Source organism: Pelodiscus sinensis, chromosome 1 (assembly GCF_052426305.1).
Source record: "Pelodiscus sinensis isolate ZL-2025 chromosome 1, ASM5242630v1, whole genome shotgun sequence".
NCBI lineage: Eukaryota > Metazoa > Chordata > Testudines > Trionychidae > Pelodiscus > Pelodiscus sinensis.
The window spans coordinates 130405152-130427344 of record NC_143052.1 but is presented as its reverse complement, the minus strand read 5'-3'; the positions used below and the strand labels follow the sequence as shown (position 1 = coordinate 130427344).

Genomic DNA, 22193 nt, shown 5'->3' with positions numbered 1-22193 from the left:
CTCAAAATTCTTAGCGAGTAAGGGTCACATCCTGCAAGTCCTTCTCAGTTCATAGGTAAACCTCTGGTGAGGTTTGATGGAGCTTTTCCTGAGTAAGCTCCAAGAAGGGACTTCAGGGACTGACCCTCTGACCAGTTCAATTGTGGGGCAAATCGGTAATGTCTGAAAGTCACTGCTACCTAGTAGCTGATCAGAGGAGTGTGTGAAATGTGTTGATCTCTCTTTGGCACCTAGCAGACAAACAATTTGTGAATTGTTGTGAATGATGGTTCTTCTGATATCTGGCCTTTTATCTCAACACACAAACACTACATTTGAGGTATATAAAATCCAGATCTCTATGCTTAATGGGAGGTCTATTCTGTCAAGTCATTCTGTGACAGGTCTTCATAAATTAGCTTTTTTCAACCTACTAAATGCAGTGGAATAAACCATTATAAGTTACATCATTGTTATTTGAATTGCTTTGTAGTTAACATAACATCACAATCTGGTGAGCTGTCTTAATGAAGAGTCAAGAACGAAGTTTGTGCTGGCATAGCTATTGCATACAAAGTCTTGTTTTGTTTCCAGATAATCTTGCTCTTTGGGTCAAATTCAAAGCTGATATAAGCTGTGGTAACTCCATTAGCTTCAATGATATTGCAACTGCTTACACCAAATCTGACTTTGATCCTGTATTCGCAGCAACGAGATCACAACATCAATTAATTTAATTTTCCCTCATCTCAGACATGGTTGTAAAATGTGTTGATACTGCCCTCCTTTGTAAACTGTTTTGAGAGATATGTATGTGAGGTCTGTTCCAACACAGCCAGGGCCACTGTGTGACACTGCAGTTAACCAATGAAACACTTTGTTCAACTGGGATTTTACATCCATATTTTGAAGTAACACCGATTAACTGACATTTAAACAGACATAATAGCTTTTGGTGAAAGCTTAGATCAGTCCTACCTAGGACACCAAAGGCAAACCCGACCACAGAATGTGTAGCATTGCTATGGCCAGCACCTGTATTTTTAATCAAATTATTTGCCAGGCTCCAGGGAAAGAGGATTGAATGGAGAAGCCACTATCCATATCAAGAACATTTTTGTATTTACTTCAATCATGTTGGTTTGCTGAAACATACATTTTGCAATCTACTGACAACCTCCTGTCCTGGAATGGAATCTTCCTTTATCATCAAAGCACCAGTTAGCTCTACTGCGTCATTTTCCACCCTCACTTTGTTATACTCCCCATTGCTAATTGAAGTTTACAGATAAGCAAAGTAAACTCTTAAGCAATATTTTTTTTATCAGGGTTCGATTTAAAGATATTTATTTTGTATATTTTTACATAATATGTTCACAATCTGTTTTAATGGCTATGAAGGTTTAACTTTTTGAATCTCTATTTCTATTCTTGATTATTCTCTGCCCCACCCAGTTTATTACCAACCCGTATAATTTCCTGCAATTGTGAATATTTAAATCTATAGAAATGTTTAAAAATGCAACAACTTCCATAATTTTGTGCTTCTGTAAAAAAAAAAAAAAACCACTAAACAGAAAAAACACTCACAAATGAACATCAATATTATTTTTTAAACTCAAACTTTGCCAAACCTATGTACATAAAACTATGGTTTGAAGTACATAAAACTATGGTTTGAAGCCATAGTTAACATTGTCAGTGTAATTCATTAAAGCCAGTCTAGAATTAAATGGGAAGAAGTGTCTCTACTCTTTCATTCTATCCAGCCAAACCTTCCAGTAACTAGGCATCAGGCCCCCAAAAAGTTCAATGGCTTCAAAAGTAACTTTAAACCAGGGTTTCTTTTTTTAAAAGACTGAAGTGTTGCTACAATTAATTAGTAAAGAAACAAGGCTCTTAATAGTTTCTAGTCACAATTTAAAGGAGGGCAGGTAGATAACAGCAATGCAAGTGACAATACCACTAATACATATTAACAACTTCTACAAGAATGGTTAAAAGGAGATGTTATAATGCATGCCATACATGCATATGACACACACAAATTCAACCTAATCTTGGGTGTATTCATGGAATATCAGGAGCATAAGGTCTCTTATCTTTCTTCAGATTAAAAGCACTTTCCCCAAGTAGCCACCATAAAAATAAACAGATTTAATAATATAAAAGGCAAACACCAAGAGAATATTACATAGTATTAACAAGAAGGAAATTTAGTGTTAAGGCTGAAATTTTGTCTTCAATTTCTGCAGAAGTAACAACATCAGATGATCTTGCATGTCACATATGCTATAATACTTAAACATGCATTGGTTAAAGTCAAATTTCAGCCTTACTCTGAATTTCTCTGCATTTGTGGGCTATATCAAATTCTTTGGGGGTGATATTAACACTGTCTTTTGTGCTATGTCAATTAAAAATATCACACAATTAATTCAGTGGCAGAGAGCAAACAAATATGCTGCAAAATTTTCTCCATTCTTTCACAGGATGCCAAGCAGGATTGGATTCACAATTGACTTCCATATTTCATTAACAACTTTCACCCTGAAAAAGAAAAGCAATCAATCACAAGGACTCTTCTAAACACAGTGATGGTTCCAGCTGCCAAAAAAATAAAGTCTAATGAAATCTAATACGTTTTAATAACTACTTGAAGGTTACAAAATTCTTCTGAGAAGTACTTCATAAAGTGCACAGTGTTTGGTGAATACTTACTATTATCCAATTATAAAAGCAAACCTTGATTGATGGGTCTTAAAAATATATATAATTAGGCAAAACGTTCTCTATTAAGTGACAGATATACAAAATCCATCCCCTCACTTTTTTATGCTTCAAATATCTGGGATGAAAAAGGAAAAGATTTACAGTGGGTTTTTTCTTAGGTATCTATGAACTTCTTGGACCAGTGCTTTACTCCAACTGTACCCCATGTAATTCCATTAAAATACCTCAGTTCATTAGCATAATATTGCAGTCAACGTCATGCATACACAAAACATAGAAGAATTGCAGTGCACAGAAATTAAGTGCTTGGTTTTGCTACAAACACCAGACATGCTAGGGTTCACCTAACACTGTTTTTTAAGTATCTGGACAACTTCTACTTCCTTCCCACACGCCTTCCAACACAGCTAAGGTACTGACTTTTATATTTCTTTTGTGACAGGTGGATACATGGGATGCTCACCTCCATCTCCTTCAATATCGATGAGAGACGACAGCTACACACATGGCTATTGCAACATCAGTAGAAAGAGAAGTGGGGGAGGCACTGAGGGTCAAATACTTCCTTTCACTAAGGTTACATCTACACTACGAGTTTTCTTGGCAAAAAATATGCTAATGAGGGACTCATTTGCATGAGTTGCGATCTCATTTGCACATTTTCTGCCAATCCGTTTTTGTGCTGGGTTTTTGTGCAAAAACAAGCAGTGTGGACGTTTTCTTTTTGTGCAATAACCCCTTTTTCTGCAAGACTGGTAAACCTCCTTTTTTGGGGCATAAGGATCTTGCAGAAAAAAGGGGTTTTGCGCAAAAAGAAAATGTCCACACTGCTTGTTTTTGCACAAAAACCCCAGCACAAAAACGGATTGGCAGAAAATATGCAAATGAGATTGCAACTCATGCAAATGAGTCCCTCATAAGCATATTTTTTGCCGAGAAAACTCGTAGTGTAGACGTAGCCTAAGAGGAATTATAGAGGAGAGTTATTTTAATTATCTGGTGTACTGAATGGCACTCCACTAAAAGTATTATATATATATTCTTTACAAGGGAACAGTTCTGGGAGTCGTTTTGTGTACAGACAAGATCCGCAGGCAGAGGGTACCATATGTGCAAGAATAAGATCAGTTTTAATCTCCAAGTGGAGCTGATGAACTTAAGCCCCAAAATGAAGGGCTAATGAAGATTAAAAGATTTTAATATGAGAGCAACTTTTATAATCTAGTCTGACTGACTGCCTAACACAGGCCATAGAATTTCATCCAGTGATTCCTGAATCAAGTTCAATGACTTGTGATTGAACTAGAATGTCTGGGGCAAACTAGGAGGGTAACAAATAGAATGCTGTTTGGACCCATCTTTAGTAACTGTCTAGCCATGCCAGCACACAGCTGTCTGATAGAGCCAGAAGCACCTGTGTGCTGACACTTTTTTGGTCTGCAGTATACACAACTATTATTGATCATTGTCATGACATGGGCTGAATATATTTCCCTTACATAATCCTATAACTATTTTAGCTCATTGAAAGCAACAATGTCAGAACACAAACACACTATTTGTGCCACATGACAGTGGACTCTCACTTTAGACAGGCTCCTAGAAGATCAATGGCTGGCTAATCCAGAAAACCACACCCACTGAGGTCAAGGGCAGCAAATGGGGAAGCCATTGCTCCCAATGATGGGAAATTTAAGGTGACAGAGGAAATTCCAACTCCTGTTCTCCCTCCCCATAAAATAAACTTGTTGTACAAGAAACTTTAAAATTAGTTGTTGTAAATAAATAATAAAGGAGGAGAGGAAGAGAGGTGTAGTATTTTTGATGAGATGTAAAACTAAACGTTGTCCCTTTGCCACATAACCAGATATGGAATGAAACATTCCTCTAAAGAAAGTAATTTCTCTGTGTAGTTTCTACAGCATTGATTCAACAATGAATTTAAAGTACAGGCAGTCCCCGGGTTACATGGATCCGACTTACATCGGATCCCTACTTACAAACGGGGTGAGGCAACCCCGCACTAGCTGCTTCCCCCCAGCAGACCAGGGAGACGCGAAGCTAGCGCCCCCCCCCCCCCCCCACCCTCACAGGAGACCAGGCAGACGCGGAGCGGCTTTTCTCAGCAGACACCTCAGTTTGAGAATAAAGAACTGAGGGAAGTGAGGTGTGGAAGAATAAAACTGAGCTCTGGAGAAATGTTTGCCTAGAGTTTCCCCTACAATATGTACCAGTTCCGACTTACATACAAATTCAACTTAAGAACAAATCTACAGTCCCTATCTTGTACGTAACCCGGGGACTGCCTGTATGTGCTTAACTTTAATTCCACTGAGGCCACTGGAATTTAAACATGAGCTCAAGTGCCACACAGTTTACATTTGTGAAGTAGAGATCCTGTGGCATGAAGATCGGTTATAATCAGAAATTAATAAAGGGTTCCTCACCCTGTGCAATAACTGCAGTTCTTCACGATGTACGTCCCTATAGGTGCAACTCTTGAGCTCAGATTTTCCATTAGCAAAGTCCATTCAGCTATCTATACAACCTCTCACTCCACAAAGAGCATATGCAGGGGCTGCACAGGCAAACCACCCTCAGCGGTTCATTCTCTATCCAAATGTCCAAACCAGGATGAGGAGGGCAGGTAGTGGACCATCTATAGAGACACATCTTTAAGAGCTACAATAAATATATAGTGAGTCAAAGAGAATGACTGCTCATGTCTTGCTCACAACACTCCTGTTAATGCAGCCCAGAATCAAGTTTGATGTTTTTTGCACCAGTGTCACAATGTTGACTCATGTTTAACTTGTGGTCCACTATGACCCCTAGAGCCCTTTCAGCAGTACTCCTTCCTAGACAGTCGCTTCCCATTCTGTATATGTGAAAGGGATTGTTCCTTCCTAACTTTTCATTTGTCCTTGTTAAACTTCATCCTGTTTACCTCAGACCATTTCTCCAGTTTGTCCAGATCATTTTGAATTTTGATCCTATTCTCCAAAGCACTTGCAACCCCTTCCAGCTTGGTATCATCTGCAAACTTAATAATCATACTCTCTATGCCATCATCCAAATCACTGATGAAGATATTGAACAGAACCAGTCCTAAAACAGACCCCTGCGGAATGCCACTTGTTAGGCCCTTCCAGCATGATTGTGAACTGTTAATAATTACTGTCTGAGAATGGTTAACCAGTCAGTTATGCACCCACCTTATAGCAGCCCCACCTAGGTTATATTTCCCTAGTTTATTGATAAGGTCATGCTAGACCGTGTCAGATGCCTTACTTAAGTCTAAGTATACCACGTCCACTGCTTCTCCCTTATCCACAAGGCTTGTTATACTATCAAAAAAAGCTATCAGACTTGTTTGACATGATTTGTTCTTTACAAATCCATGCTGGCTGTCTCCTATCACTTAATTTTCTTCAAAGATCACTGATACTTGTCAATTTACATGACATGGAAGGCTCCCTTTGTCTGGCCTGTGTCAAGCTTTGTAATGACATATTGACTAGATGGCTTAAGAGTTGGGAATATATTTGCAGAGCTTTTCAGATAATAGAAAAGCCTAAAAATGAATAGGTCATGGGGTCAGTTTCACCTTTTCACTCTCTCCCCTTTGGCTTGGAAATTTAAACCCAGAAGCCAAGGATCACCTCTCCTCCCTTCCCCAGCAGGAATCAGCACCAGACATGGGCTAAGGGGGACACACACACACACAGCCTGGATACAGAGGAGGGGAATAAAAGGTGACTGCTTCTGCCCTTGTCAACAAGAAATTGACAAAAAGAAAAAGGTCCTCCTGGTTGTCACTTCTCCCTGGCTACCCACTCAAGGGTTATATACCTGGAGCAGAAAAGCAGCAATCAGGGCTGCAGAATGCAATGGAGGGAACAACTTAGGCAGGAAGATGGATTTGCTTTTGAAAACTTTTATTTAGGGAAAAGATACATTTCTTTTTCTTATGGATGGTGTCTGATGGGTCCTGTTCTTAGTAATCTGCCCATCGAAACATCTCTTTGCATTTCAGGCTGAGGGAGAAATGAAAAGGCCATTTAGGAGGTGATGGCCCAGAGCCATGGCAGACTAGGGATGTTAAATTGTGATTAACTGACTAATCGAATAATCGGTGCATTTTGCATTGACTATTTGTCTAGTCGATAGGGTGTCTCCACCTTTGAAGTATAGAAACAGCCCTAGGGCTATTGCTACACGTTAAAGGCGAAAGCGCCACAAGGAGCCCAGGGTCAGCTGTGAACTCTCCGCTGACCCTGGGATCCAAGCAGAACTGCCACTTTGAAACGCCACACTGAGCTCGGAGTCAGGCTCCTCGCGGCATTTCAAAGTGGCAGCACCCCATGGAGCTGGGGACTCCTTCACATCCCTATGGCCGACAAGGGCCTGGATGAGAACTGGACTCAGTTATTACTATTAGCTATTTCTTTTTTGTCATTCAAACGGATCTTGGGTCATGGCTGATCTCAACCATCATGTAAAACCCTTCCTTGTGGCCTTTTGCCATGCACCCACAGGCATCTCATGGCAAGGAGAGGAGTGTTTGTGGGGATGCAACATGATTTCCCACCTTTATGCAGCCAGTGGCCTATACTGGCCACTCCCATGTTGGAGACTCACATTTACTTATTGACAATAACATTTGCAGAATTTTAAAATATTGTGCACAGAATACTACATTTTTGGTGCCAAATGGCCTCAGGAATATGGGGTGTTGGGCAGTGTGGAGGGTCTGTGGGTGGAGGGGCACTGGGCATAGGGATTTGTGGTGATCTCTGGGTGCCAGGCCCCTGGGAATGGGGGTTACTGGGCATAAGGGGTTGCGTGATTCTGGGCAGGGAGGCTATGTGGTAGGCACACTGGCAGTGCAGAGCTGGAGCTGGGGGTGCAGATGGGAGGGAAGTGCAGGGGGTGGGGTGAAGGTGACAAAATCTTGGAGTTGGGGCACACTGTAGGAGTTAGGGTGCAAGAGAGACAGGAGTTAATGGCAAAGGGAGCACAGGGAGTCCAGGGGTAGGGGAGCCCATGGCAGCCAAGGGAAATAGGGGGCAGCAACATACAAGTTCACCCAGAGCACCATTTTCCATAAGGCAAGCCCTGCTCCCACTGTTTAAAGCTTCAGTGCTGTGATAGCCCATTAGCAAGAGACAATGGAGCTTAACTTTCCTGTGGACATATGGGTCAGCCGGTTCAGAACAGAGACAGAGGCCTTGCAGAGACACGTGGCCATGTCACCTGACGGTGGGACCCATTTTTTGATGCTGTATTTTTCCAGAACAACAAAGTGGAAGTTTAGGCTAAAGATAAAGGATTCCCACCTTAGGAAAATCCTATTTAAGGAAGAGGAGTGAGGTAATCATGGTCATCAATTCTCCCTGGCCACCACACTCAAGATAACTGCAGGAGAAAACTTAAGACTGAACTGGAGGAAGGAACTGAACAAACTAGCTGGAAAATTATTTTAATGTAGCTTTTAAAAATATAATTGTATTTAGGTTGCAAAGTGAAGCGCTCCGAAGTTAGAAAACGGGTGATTTACTGTTGCCCCAGCGACCTTACTGCTTAATGCTTGTTTGTCCATATGATATAATTTTATATGATCACACAATATTTTTTCCTCTAAACCTCTGCTTCATTCACTGCATAGGATGGACATGCCAAGAGGAAAAATCAAGTTTGCACAGTCAACTTTAAAGCTGGCACTTCCTAATTTTCAAGTGCTTGCTTGATTTTGCAACCTAAATAACATTCTTTTAAAACAGGGAGATTTAAGACATTTATATATTGTATATTCAGTTTTCTAAGTGTGTAGAACACAGGAATTTATATACGAGAGTAGTCCCTTTCTTCACATATTCTGATACCTTACCTCCAAATGGTAGCCTTGTGATCAAAGAAGGGCAAATACACACACAGGTCAGATGTTCAATATTTCATCATAGGGAAAATGATGGCAAAGATCTTCTGTTCTGAAACATACCATTTTCTTTTGAAAATTACCACACAGCTTTGCAACTACTACAACTGTAGTAATATCACAAAGTCTTTACACATCCCACTAAACCTTTAGTCTCAATGCTAAAATTGATCATTTGTGTATAAGAACACTATCCTACATGTAGAAAGACTTGGCTTCTATTTTGTTGTCACAGGCATGATACTCACAGGGATTGTTACTGTGGGTTTCTGTCTTCCCAGACTTGGCAAGTTTGGTTGAGTTCTGCTGTGCTTTGCTTTGCTCTTCTCCAGTTAGCAGGGCTTTTATTTCAGAGGGGATTTTCCCTTGGTCCATTGCCATGCACCACTGCTTGTACTGAAATAGGCAAACACATTAAGCATTAGCAAACTGGCAAGATCGCATTAGCACAGTGGTTCTCAAACTTCATTGCGCTACACTACCCTTCTAACAACAAAAATTACTACATTGAAGAGGGGCAACCAAACCCTGAATCTGTCCAACTCTCACTGTCCCACGAGAAGGGAACAAAGCCCAAACTCTACCACCCAGGGATGAAAACCAAAGCCCAAGGGCTTCCAGCCTCAGGCAGGAGGCCTGAAACCCGATCCCTGCCACCCAGGGCTTTGGCCCGGAGAGGCGGGGCTTGGGCCCTGGGCCACAGCAAGTCTAAGCCAGCCCCAGCAATCCCATTAAAATGGGCTTGTGACCTACTCTGGAGTCCTAACCCACAGAGAACTGCTGCATTAGTGGACAAAACAGAGCTGTAATTTTTACCTTCCACTATATTAATTTACAATTTGAATTTACGTGATTGCTGATGAGTTAAACATGTGCCCATGATAGCATATTTGGCCTGAGTAAATCATATTTCAGTTAACACAACTACTGCTGGTGGCAGTAATTACTAAATAGTAAGGAACATTACTAAACTGCAAGGAACGTTGTGTGCATTTGCTGGCATGTCCATTAGCCAAAATAATCTTCCAGCTCACCACCTTTCAAAACAAAAATTTCACATGAATCTAATGCTTGGAGATACTCAGAAGTTTTTTCTGGTATTCTACAAGCCAGAATTATGGGAAGTTTCCTTTCCTTTTAGCCACATTATAGCTGATTAAAACTTTCTCATTAACAAGTGACAAAAATACAAACTTTTTTATCACTGAGGGTATGTCTACACTACCCTCCTAGTTCGAACTAGGAGGGTAATGTAGGCATACCGCACTTGCAAATGAAGCCCGGGATTTGAATTTCCCGGGCTTCATTTGCATAAGCGGGAAGCCGCCATTTTTAAAACCCCGCTGGTTCGAACCCCGTGCAGCGCGGCTACACGGGGCTCGAACTAGGTAGTTAGGACTAGGCTTCCGAGGTGTACCGGTAGTTCGGAATAGGAAGTCTAGTCCGAACTACGTAGTTCGAGCCCCGTGTAGCCGCGCTGCACGGGGTTCGAACCAGCGGGGTTTTAAAAATGGCGGCTCCCCGCTTATGCAAATGAAGCCCGGGAAATTCAAATCCCGGGCTTCATTTGCAAGTGCGGTATGCCTACATTACCCTCCTAGTTCGAACTAAGAGGGTAGTGTAGACATACCCTGAGTGACTAAGAGATGGGAAAGTAGAGGTTACCAACGTATGGATGTTAGCGTGTAGTTGTCTACATGTTTAATTGATAAGCCTGAGCTTATCAATTAATCCTAACAACTACACATACTCCCCTCTTGCTGCCTCTGTATCAGAGGAGCAAAGTGGAGGGAGAGGCAGAAGCTAGTCGCCCATAAAGCCACCTTTCTCCCTCTCCTCCCTCCATTTTGAAAGCTCTCTTTTGCCCACCATCCCTAGAGGTGTTTAATTCTCAGCTTGACAAAGCCTTGGCTGGGTTGATTTAGTTGGGAATGGTCCTGCCTTGGGCAGGGGGCTGGACTTCATGACCTCCTGAGGTCTCTTCCAGCTCTATGATTCTATGAACTTATTGTGCCATGAAACATGTACATACATCCATTTTGTTCAAACAATGAGACAGTTGAATAACCAACTACACAAGCTACACATACAAACATAATTTTGTGCACAGAGAGTCAGCAATATGCACAAAAGCAGTCTGGCTGAAAATGTCCACAAACAACAGATGACTACATATCAATATTTCAGTGTGCCCCTACACTTAGAGATCAGGTACTTTCCCCAATATAAGAAATAGGATTTTAAGATGAGACACTAATGCATAGCCGTCACCTTGCTTATATCTAGTACAAATACGAATAATCTTGTAAACCTCTTCTGATACCAGGATCATACTCAACATGTAAACCAAGCAAGCACTTAACATATTTGTTCTTGTGATTCTGACATCTTATGACCTAATCAGGCTCTCATTTAAGTCAATAGCAAAACTCTCCCTGATATCAATCAGAACAGGATCCAGCCCTAAACCAAGGTTAGGTCAGAAGAAAATTCCTTACCATTTCCAGCTCTTCTCTAAGTGCACAGATTGCTCTCTCTCTGCTTGAAACCAACTCTTCCAGATACTGGTATCTCAGTTTCTTCCTCGCCCTGCATTCTCTCGCACTTTGACGACTTCTCTCAAGTTTTGCCTTCAAATCTATTTTGGCTGGTTTACGACCTCGTTTGCCTGGTTTCTTTACTTTGCCTCCAACCACCTATAAGGTGACAGTAAATTAAATTTACATTCATCCGGGGAGGAATAAGAATGAACTTCCTAACTTCCTACCACTGTATTAGGATTTGCACAGCAAGAGGGGAGCCTACTGCTACAAAGTTTACCATAAAGGAATAAAAGTGATATATTAAAATCAAGGAAGCAATATTCCATCAAATTCTCAGCTCCCTCAAGCATAGTACAGATTGAACCTCTGCTAACTGGGACTCCCTGATCCAGTAGCACCCGTGGTCGGACAAGACCACAGATGTTCCAGGACCAGAGAGTCTTGGTGGAAGGGTAGCAGCTGGGTTCCCCGTAGCTGGGCTTTCTGGTGTGCTGCAGCTGGGCTCCTAGGTACAACCAGTGGGACTGCCCAGCGAGGCTGCAGCGGAGTTGCTCAGTGTGTCCAGAAGCCTGGCACACCACAGCGAAGCCACCAAGCAGGGCAGGATCCTGGTGCGCAGGGAGTTGTGCAGCCTGGCTTAGCAAGGAAAGGGTGGAGGCGGACTGCCAGAGCAGCAGGGCTGGCAGGGAAAGAGGATGGCCAGGAGTACGGTGGCCAATCCAAGGCTGGGGGTGGGGGGAGTAGTGGATGATAACAGAGGGGCCAGAAATGACCTCCCCTGGTCTGGCAAAATCCCTCATCTGGGACCAGTCAGGTACCGAGGGTGCTGGGCCAAGGGAGGCCCAACCTCTACTTAGCTACTTCAGCTGATACCAGATAACAGAGGAAGAAGAGTTTACTTTTAATTTCAAGGGGCTGATGAAAGAAGTTAAACAGCAGCAGGACAAGCAACAAGGAGCTCCTAACATAAAGAGACTGCTCAGGCAGCTGTACTATAAGCTGGACTTCCAATATGACCTGGGCAACCATATTGCAGAAGAATGAAAAGATCAGTCAGCTCTCCAGCCAACTCTGAAGGCCTATTTCAGCATCAACTGCCATCATGAACCCATTACACACAATGAGGAATCCTGTCCACTGGGAATGTTACAGAACCCCAAAGTCAGAATGGAATTTAGCATCTTAAAATTGGAGTTTATAATTATACAATAATCCTAAAATTATTTTAATAAAATAAGGTTGATTTCTAAATTCACAAAGGCTTCGAAGGGAGGAAATTCACAAATTAAAAGTACTAGCCAGAAAAATATTATACACAAATCATGGATGTAGTCCAGCTATCTAGAGTTTCATGCAGACATAAGTATCAAATAAGTATCTATTCATCAATATGAGCCATTTGTTTCCAAAATACACTTTACAAGAGTAATCATAAATCTATATTACACAGATTTGTGCTTCTTAAGATCAGTCCTGCAAAGTGTGACTCGCCCAAGACAAAACTGGTTCTTTCCCATAAATGACTGAAGTATCATCTTCAAGGGGTAGGCAGGTAGATTGTTTGTCTGTGCTGGTAAATTTTCATGATTTTACAAGGCTGATTTTAAATGATGTATTGATTAGGGATGTAAGCAACTAATCAACTAGTCGCTTCCCCCTCCCTGGCTGCCTCTATCAGAAAGAGGCAGCAAGGGGGGATAAGAGGCAGAGGTGCTGGGGGGGGGGGGGGGAGCCAGCTTAAAAGCCGGTTCCCCTCCCAGCTCCAGCTCCATGGGAGGCGGCAAGGGTGCAACAGCAGCATTCTACCTTTGAAATGTACAAGAGCCCCAGGGGGGCTCTTGTGCATTTCAAAGATTGAAACACTGCGTGGAGCCCAGGGTCAGCGGGAGACTCCATGCTAGTCCTTATCAACTAATTGACTAGTGGATGGAAATCCCATTGACTATTAGATTAATTAATTAATTTAAATTTAACATCCCTAATATTGATACATAGAACATTAATGTGCAAAAGCTAATAAATTAAGAAGAAATATTTGATATGTTACAGTTTCTCTACAATCTTGATTCCTGTCTCTCTCCTTTGGCATTTACCAGCCAAATCCAACTGTATATTCCATTTTTTTATTCTATATATGCTCATTAAAAAGACAATAGTGTTAAAATTGAAGATTTCATGAATGCTACAAAAGTTAAATTTAAGGCAATACAAAAGGCTTGCTCTTTAAAATCTAAAATACATTCCAACCCAAAAAACCCTTTAACCATTGCCTCACTATAACTATTAGGTTACATATAGCAACTTGAAATAAGAAAATAAGAATATGCTCCAGCTCTACACATTATACAGTTGTAAAATAATTGTACCAACTCCCATCTCAAAGTATATAGACTTCAGCTCTTTAGAGCAGGCACAATGTTTTTGTTATATGCTTGTAGCATATCTATTATGGTGAGATGTGATTTCTAAGTTGCACTGCAATAAAAATTAATAAAAATAGTAATAACACAGTGTCATCAACATGCAATCACCTCTGGTGACACAGGTTTTGCTGCACAACAGTAGGAAATAGTAAATGTTGGCCATGGATATCAGAACAAAGCTTGTTTCTTTCAAAGAATGCCACAGGATCTTTGGTGTTCATGTAAAACAGGCAGAAAACATCAGAGGTTAAAGTTTCATACCTGCTGAAAACACACATGTAAGCATGCCCACAGCAAACTACATGACATTCTATTTATGTGCCACAGAAGAATGAAGGGCCAAGTTTACACTGATGTGATTTGAAACCATTAGTCTATTCTAACCTAATTCACCCCTCCCACATCCTCTTAATTCTGATTCATTTCAAAAGGAATCTACCAATTAACTAAAAATCCATCATAATTTGGTTACATTTCCATTCCCAATGTCCTCCCATTCCTCTCCCTCTCCTATATAACACTGCAACCTCTACAGGAACTGAATGTGTACTCTACATAAAGTACCCAGCTCTGATAACTGAATTTGGAGAAATTACTTTAAGATGTACCACAGTAGAACCACATTTAAAATACAGCATCCACAAAGGAATAATTTCTCTATCATTTACTCCTCAATTCCCCTTCTAGCATATTTTACTTCTACAAAATGCATGCATTATATTTTTCTTACAGGCAAGTGTTAAATTAAATGTTCAAGTTTTACAGCATATTTTATTGCACAACACAAACACTGCAGAACAAGTGATAGCTGCGATTATCAAAGAAAGTTTGTTTTGTAGCACCAAGCAGTAAAAACAATTTATCACTAAGTGAAGTCATGTTCTATAATGAAAAATGGATTAGACAACAGAACTCATTCTTAACGTAGTGAAATGATTCAGAAATCACTTGGCAGCCTAATCTTATCCCCTCTACACTGCCTTTTTAAAATGTATTCAGAAGTGGCTGTCTGCCCTGAGCAAACACAGCACACTTCATGGATTTCTAATGACTTTGAAATGAATATAATGCAGTCATAAGATCAGAAAAAATCCAAACCTTTGTCAAGTTTGAGCTGTAGAATGTTATTTTAACTCTAAGTTCCCTACACCCTTCTTATGACAGAAGACTCCAAAGCATATTATTTAAGATTTCTTATTTAAAATTAGCATAATAAAGGCCAAAGGAACAAAATTCATTCTCACATTCCTCCATTGTTCTCAGTACGCTGTACTTGCAGTAAATCTGGCACAAGGCATAAAGTTTTGTAAGCATCTTATCAGACATAACTATAACTGGTCGGTTTCCATGTAAACTAAATGTTTTGTTTTACTTCAGTAACTAAGGCTTGGTTGCTTATTCTAATATGGGATCTTTATGTGTTTAAAGTGTTACAGAAGTTTTATTGCTAAATACATAAAAGAACAAATCAGTAAGTAAATAAGTAAGAGCCACATGCACTCAGTGTATGTTATCTCTTTTATCCATCATCCGAAATACAATCATGAGACTGGTACATTAATATTCGCAAAGGAGGTTCCACAGTTTTTGGATATTATATTACCCCAGAAATCACATCTTAATGATTTAAGCATCCGGTTTGTACCACTTATGACTTTCTGACATTGTGCATTCAAGTCAACAAGTTGTGTGCATGTGTGTGTTTATTTTATATATATTGAGACCCAGCCAGTTTACAATGTGGAAATCATTTGGATGAGATCTTAAACCAGGGCTACTCAACTTTGGAAGCCCCGGGGGCCACGATACTCACAGCACATGCAGAGGGCCTCAATTTAAGTGTGGTTGCATTCACATGCAAATATATGCAAATAAGCTTCTTTCATACGGATGGGCATGAATACAAAGCACTTCCCACAATGCCCCAGAGCTCCTGGCACCTCCTCCCTGCAGGCTAGAAATGCTGACACCCTGTACTCATTTCTTCCAGCCAACCCGTCCATTTGTGTCTTTCAATTCTCACCCCGCCTGGGAGACGTCTCGCCATTGTGGAGCGTCACCAGTGGAGGCCATGTTCAAAGGATCCCACCTGCAGGCCATGTGTTGAGTAGCCCTGCTTTAAACCCAAGGTTCTGTCTGCTCTGAATGAACATCAAGGATCCTCATTCCTTCCATAAGAAGAGAGATTTGCCTTTGTGTTCTTATGTAGTAGGCTACAGCCATCTCTCCAAGGATCATCTGCATTTCAGTGACACTGTACATGGACAGTTTATGAAGCAGTTAGATTATCCTTTCATCTTGATGGACCCCCATATACACACAACTCTTAAAACATAGATGGGAGGGCAGCAAGTTCAGTTTTTAAGGTCACAGTTCCCCTTTCAGTTACCCACCAGCATTACGGGAATTTAAATGTGAAGCAACCTCCCCCTCTGATTTAAAGATTGATATCAACAATGCCACAATATTCTAATCTCCACACAGTCCACAAAAAGTCTCAAGGTTTCAATCACAGTTTCTCACATGATTTTGCTCTGCATAACTAGGTGATTTAATGCAGTTCTACTACCACAACAGATTTTTTTCCCCTTAGGAACAAAAAAGTTTTGGTCTTTACTATAAACTTGAGTGACATGTCTTAAAAGTGTAGCCAAAGCCTATGTTGCTGTGACAGCAGAGAAAGACATAAGTTAGTATTGCAAGCTGAATCCATACATGGATGGGGGGGAGGAGAGGATAATTCCAAATTACCTTTATATTTGCTCTGAATTAAAATAGCATCAGGAGTTATTAGCATTTAGCAACTGTCTTTTCAAGCAGTCATATGTGATCAAGAGCCAAAAGAGAAAGATCAGCATTAGTAATTGTAATGACATCTGTTTGTCATGTACAGTGTTGTTATAGTCATGTTGGTCACAGGATATTAGACACACATCTGGTAGGTGAAGTAATATCCTTTATTGGATTAACGCCTGTTGATGATAGGGACAAGCCTTCAAGATTGCAGAGAGCTGAAGAAGAGCTCTATGTAACATTCCCACTAACAGAAGTTGGTCCAATAAAAGATATTTCCTCACCTACATTATCTGTTGTCAGATTTTCAAAAAAGTGTGTTTCAGGAAATATATTTATAGATTTCAGAAACTAAGCAAAATGTCTTCTCCCCTTTCTAATACAGACAGATGGATAGATAGGCACACATTTCAAAAATATGTAGTAAGATAATCACTGGATTTACAAACATGCCTACTCAATCAATCTGAGTAAGGCTAAGTTTACACTGGCACTTTAGAGCACTCTAAATCAGGGGTTGGGAACCTTTTTTGGAGTTGAGGTCTGCTGACCCACACACAAAGTGGCTCCCACACCAGAGCTGGGGGGGGGGAGCCCAGCCTAGTAGATTTTGTGTACTCCAACCCCATGGGGGGCCAGGAGCACTGGCACGAGCTCCCCAATACTGGGAGGAGGGGCAGAGCTTCTGGGGTCAGAACCAGGTAAGCTGGGGGCAAGGATGAGAGTTTCCCCACCCCTGCTTTAAGTGATCCATCCACTCCATTGTTCATTCCCAGTTTCTGACAAACAGGCAAGACACCATTTCTGCCCATCCTGGGTAAGAGTCATTGATGGACTTATCCTCCATGAACTTATTTGGCTCTTTTTTGAACCTTGTTACAGTCTTGGACTTCACAACATCACAGACAAGTTGTGTAACAGGTTGACTGTGTGTTGAATAAAGAAGTACTCCCTCTTGTTTGGTTTAAACCCGCTACTTATTAATTTTATTTTGTGACCCGTAATTCTTGTTATGGGAAGGAGTAAATAACTCCTTTGTTCACTTTTTCAATACCAATCATGATTTTATAGACCTCTACCATATCCCCTCTTAATCATCTCTTTTCAAAGTCCCAATCTTATTAATCTCTGCTCATATGGCAGTCATTTCATACCCCTAATAATTTTTGTTGCCCTTTTCTGAACTTTTTCCAAGATACTTTTTTTAGGTGAGGCAACCACATCTGCACACAGTATTAAAGATATGGGCATACCATGGATTTATACAGAGGCAATAAGGTATTTGCTGTCTTATTCTCTAGCCCTTTCTCAATGATTCCTAACAATCTGTTTACTTTTTTGACTGCTGCTGTATATTGAGTGGCTGTTTTCAGAGAACTATCCATGACAACTCCAAGATCTCTCTTCAGCAGTAATAACTATGTTAGTCCCCACTGTTTTATACATATAGTTGGGATCATTTGCAGTATGAGTTACTATGAATTTTAATGTTGGTAAATGCACATGACATTTTGCTGCCCAGTCACCTAGTTTTGGGAGATCCTTTTGAAATTCTTCAGTCTGTTTTGCTCTTAACTTACTTGAGCAGTTTAGCATCATCTGAAAATTTTGCCACCTCGCTGTTTCCCCTTTCTCCAGATCATTTCTAAATGCTGAATAAGATTGGTGCCAGGGGGACACCACTATTTACCTCTCTTCCTTCTAACAACTTATTTATTCCTACTCTTTGTTTCCTAACTTTTAACTATTTATCAGTCCATGAGAGGACCTTCCCTCTTATCCCGTGACATCTTACTTTGCTTAAGAGCCTTTGGAGAAAGATCATGTCAAAGGCATCCTGGAAATCTAAGTACACTACAGCCACTGGATTCTTGTCCACATGCTTGTTGGTCCCCTCAAAGAATTCTAGTAGATTGGCGAGGCATGATTTCCCTCTGTTGATTTTTCTTCAACAAATTATGTTCATCTATTGTCTGACACTTCTGTTCTTTAATCTGCCCAGTACTGAAGTTTGACTTACTGATGAAATTGCCAGGATCACCTATAGAGCCCTTTTAAAAAATTGGTATCACATTAGCTATCTTCCCATCATTTGGTACAGAAGATGATTTAAATAATAGGTTACAAACAAGTTAGTAGTTCCACAATTTCACATGAGTTCTTTCAGAACTCTTGGATGAATGTCATCTGGTCCTAGTTTATCAATTTGTTCCCAAACCTCCTGTAACGACACCTCGCTCTGCGACAATTCTTCAGATTTGTCACCTAAAAAGAATGGCTCCAGTTTGGGAATCTCCCTCACGTCTTCAGCTGTCAAGACTAATGCATTTAATTTAGTTTCTCTGCATTGGACTTATCGTTCTTGTGTGTTCCTTAAGCATCTCGATCATCCAGTGACCTCACTGGTTGTTTAGCAGGCAACTTACTAAAGTACTTACAATTTTTTTTGCTATTAAATTTTAACTAGCTGTTCTTCAGATTCCTTTTTGGCCTTCCTAATTATATTTTTACACTTTGTTTGCTAGAGTTTATACTCCTATTTTCCTCACTAGGATTTAACTTCCACTTTTTAAAAAAATGCCTTTTTCTCTCTCTCTCTGCTTCTTTTACTTGCTTGTTAAGCTATGGTGGCACTTTTCTGGTTCTCTTAGTATATTTTTTTAATTTAGGGAATATACTTAAGTTGAGCTTCTATTATGGTGTCTTTGAAAATTTTCCATTAAGCTTGTGAGAATTTCAGTTTCAGCACTGTACCTTTTAATTTCTGCTTATCCGTCTCATTTTTATGTAGTACCCATTTCTGAAATTAAATGTTATGGCAGTGGGCTGCTATGGTGTTTTTTTCCTGCCACAGGCTGTTAAATTTAATTATATTATGGTTGCTATTTCCAAATAGTCCAGATATAGTCACCTCAGACTGGATCCTGTGCTCCACTTGGGACTAAATCAAGCATTGCCTCTCCTTTTGTGAATACCAGAACCAGCTTCTCCAAAAAGCAATCATTTAAGGTGTCAAGAAATTTTATCTCTGTATCCCATGCTGAGGTGTCATGTACTCAATGTGAGGATAGTTTAGCTCCACCGTTATTATTTTTTCATTTTTATAGACTAATCTCCCTTACCATTTCACAGTCACCATCACCATCCTAGTCAAGTGGTTAGTAATATATTCCTACTGATATATTCATATTACTGGAGCATGGAATTACTAACCATAGAGATTCATTCTATGGAACAATTTCATTCATTTAAAATGTCATGTCATTTGAAGTGATTTTGCTTCATTTGGGATGATCATTTATTCCAAGTTAGTAATTTTGGGGGGCAGGACGGGCATTCTGTTCACTATGTGTTACCTGCAAAACAAGGTTCAGAGTGGAAGGCATTTGCTGTGAACTAGACAAAATGTGGCAGTAAACTACCTGATCCCCAACAAATCTGTTACTGAGTAATGCAGTAGTTTACAATTCTGTGATGTTCTGCTCAGGACAGCCAGTTGTATCCCAGAATATAAATATATGTTATGGTATTTTCTTATGTAATCAGATTATCACATGTAATAGTAATTAGAGGCAGACTGCAGGGTATCAGAATTTTGTAACAGGGTATGTGCTAGGGATGTAAGCCACTAGTCGATTATCAGACTCAGAGATAGTCAACTGGGGACACAACTAGTCATTTCCCCTATCACTGTTTGAGTCCCCCACTGGCCCTACACTCCTGGCAGCAATTTGCTTTTGAAATGTACAAGAGCCCAGGAGGGCTTTTGTCCTTTAACCAGACAAAAAGATTAAAGGACTGACTGGAAACAGACTAAACTAGTCTTTCTAGCAATGGCTTTCTAGGTCAGTTCTGAGGCACAGTAGAATTAGTAAGGGAAGGACACATTTGTGCCCCTGTCTCTGCGATATTTGGGGGGGAGGGGTAGGGTGTGTGTGTGTGCGTGCGTGTGCGTGAAGGATCTCACTCTCAAGAGTTGTCTCAAGTTTTTTTTACAAGAGTACCATTCAGAAAGGGATGGGAATAACAGATGAAAAAGTAAGTGAGAATGCAGTGTCAACCCATGGAACTCCTTGCCAGAGGATGTGAAGGGCAGGGCTTTAACAGGGTTTGAAAAAGAGCTAGATAGACTCATGAAGGTTAGGTCCATCAACGGCGATTAGCCAGGACGGGATAGAATGGTGTCCCTGGCCTCTGTTTGCCAGAAGCTGGGAATGGGATGGCTCAGCCCATGATTCCCTGTTCTGGTCACTCCCTCTGGGGCACCTGGCACTGGCCACTGTCAGCAGACAAGACACTGGGCTAGATGGACCTGAGGTCCGACCCAGTGTATGGCCCTTCTGATGGGAGCAGCCTCTGGTGTTTTACTTCGCAGCCTGATGGCTCCCCAGACCCAGCAGCCACTGCCCGGGGCGAGCGCAGGTCTGGCTAGTGAGCGCGCTGCCCGCTTTACTTGGCTCCTGAGCACCTGGCCCTTTGCGCTGGGACCACCCCACAGCGCGGGGCTGGTGAGGGGAGCAGGCCAAGCAGGGCGCGCCGCCCCCCCGCCCAGCGCTCACAGCGGCTCACGCCCCCCGGGCTTGTGCTCACGCGGGCCTGGGGGGGAGGGGTGCGTAGGGCCATGGCCGGGGGCGGGGGCGGGGGGGCGTTTAACTGTCACACCCGTTAGGCCGAACGCGCACGAGGCAGGGCCCACCCACCTTGCTGTCATCCATGGGAGCCGCCAGGCCCAACCCCGGAACCGCCGCCCGCCCGCGGCCCAGCCAGACGCCGCACGAGCAGCCGCGTCAGCGGTGTCCCTCGCGCTGGGCGCTCACAACGGCTCGCGGGCGCCCGGCACAGCTGGACAGGCGCCACTGGCCCGCTCCATAGCCTGCTATGCGGTTTGTTTACCAGCCCCCCTCCTTCCCCCGCTCAGCGACCAGCCGACTCAGAGCTAGGAGCGGGTGCATCCTGGGAATCGAGGTTTTCTTTCCCCGCGGCAGCCTCCTTAGCCCGTGCAGGTTTCTAGGCCAGAGAACCACAACTCCCATGAGGCCAGGCGCAGCGCGGAACGCTCAGTGGCGCGGTGCACCCCGGTAGTGGTAGTTTTGGACAAGCCCGGGGTGCTCATAGGTTAGGAGGAAGAGCCGCCCACATGAAAACTACATTTCCCAAAAGGCATTGAAAGGAGACGTCCCACGCTGGGCTTGCGGGCCTGAACCGGACAAACCGCGTGTCGTGTTGGCAAACTTTATCCAACTCAGAGGTCTGATAGGTAATGGGGAGAAAATGTAAGCGATACAGCACCACGGGAGTGCTTATAAAATTGGCAGATGACACCGAAGCAGGGAGGGGTTGCGAGCACTTCGGAATACAGGGTTAGACATCAAAGGAGCCTTGAGAAATGATGAGAGAAGAAATTCAATAAAGCCAGGGCTGGCCCTACCAGGAGGCGAACTGAGGCGCGGCTGCCTCAGGTGCCAGACTGTGGGGGGGGGGTGCCACTAGGACGCAGAGTGTAGAAAATTGTGTCTGCTGCTGGTGCATATGTAGGGAGCAGAGCAGTACCATGAGAGGAGTAGAACAGGAAGAAGGCAGAATTGAGACCTTCCAAAGTTTTGGCCCAAGCAAGGGGGCACAGGGGTATCATTTGAGCTCCTGGTCTCAATTGCCAAATGTTGTGGGCCAGCCCTGAATAAAGCCAAGTGCAAAACAGTATAGCAAGTACAAATTGGAAAATCTTGACTCATATGGAGCCGGGATTCATAAGTTATGGTGACCATCCGTCCCATTTTTCCCAGG

At 42.0% G+C, this 22193-nt stretch overlaps 1 protein-coding gene across 3 annotated transcripts; it reads right to left on the bottom strand.

The window, feature by feature from the left end:
- Positions 1-1282: 1282 nt before the first annotated feature.
- On the bottom strand, positions 1283-21353 carry CREBL2 (cAMP responsive element binding protein like 2). 3 transcript variants are annotated; one of them, XM_075901167.2, is made up of 4 exons: positions 21110-21347; positions 11149-11346; positions 8899-9046; positions 1283-2529 (listed from the first exon to the last, which is right to left on the bottom strand). In XM_075901167.2, exons 1-4 carry the CDS (start codon positions 21122-21124, stop codon positions 2525-2527), a joined length of 366 nt encoding a protein of 121 aa, XP_075757282.1. In that variant the 5' UTR covers positions 21125-21347; the 3' UTR covers positions 1283-2524. The 3 variants fall into 3 exon arrangements, with proteins under 3 accessions (XP_075757282.1, XP_075757284.1, XP_075757293.1); XM_075901169.1 differs by lacking the exon at positions 1283-2529 and adding an exon at positions 6730-6749 and having other exon boundaries at positions 21110-21353; XM_075901178.2 differs by lacking the exon at positions 1283-2529 and adding an exon at positions 8684-8702 and having other exon boundaries at positions 21110-21353.
- Positions 21354-22193: the final 840 nt, after the last annotated feature.

Bases quoted from the DNA above. Each gene is read 5' to 3' on its own strand.
- CREBL2 (XM_075901169.1), bottom strand. The intron at 9,047-11,148 runs GTAAGGAATTTT...TGCCTATTTCAG, and splicing joins TTAGAGAAGAGCTGGAAATG to TACAAGCAGTGGTGCATGGC.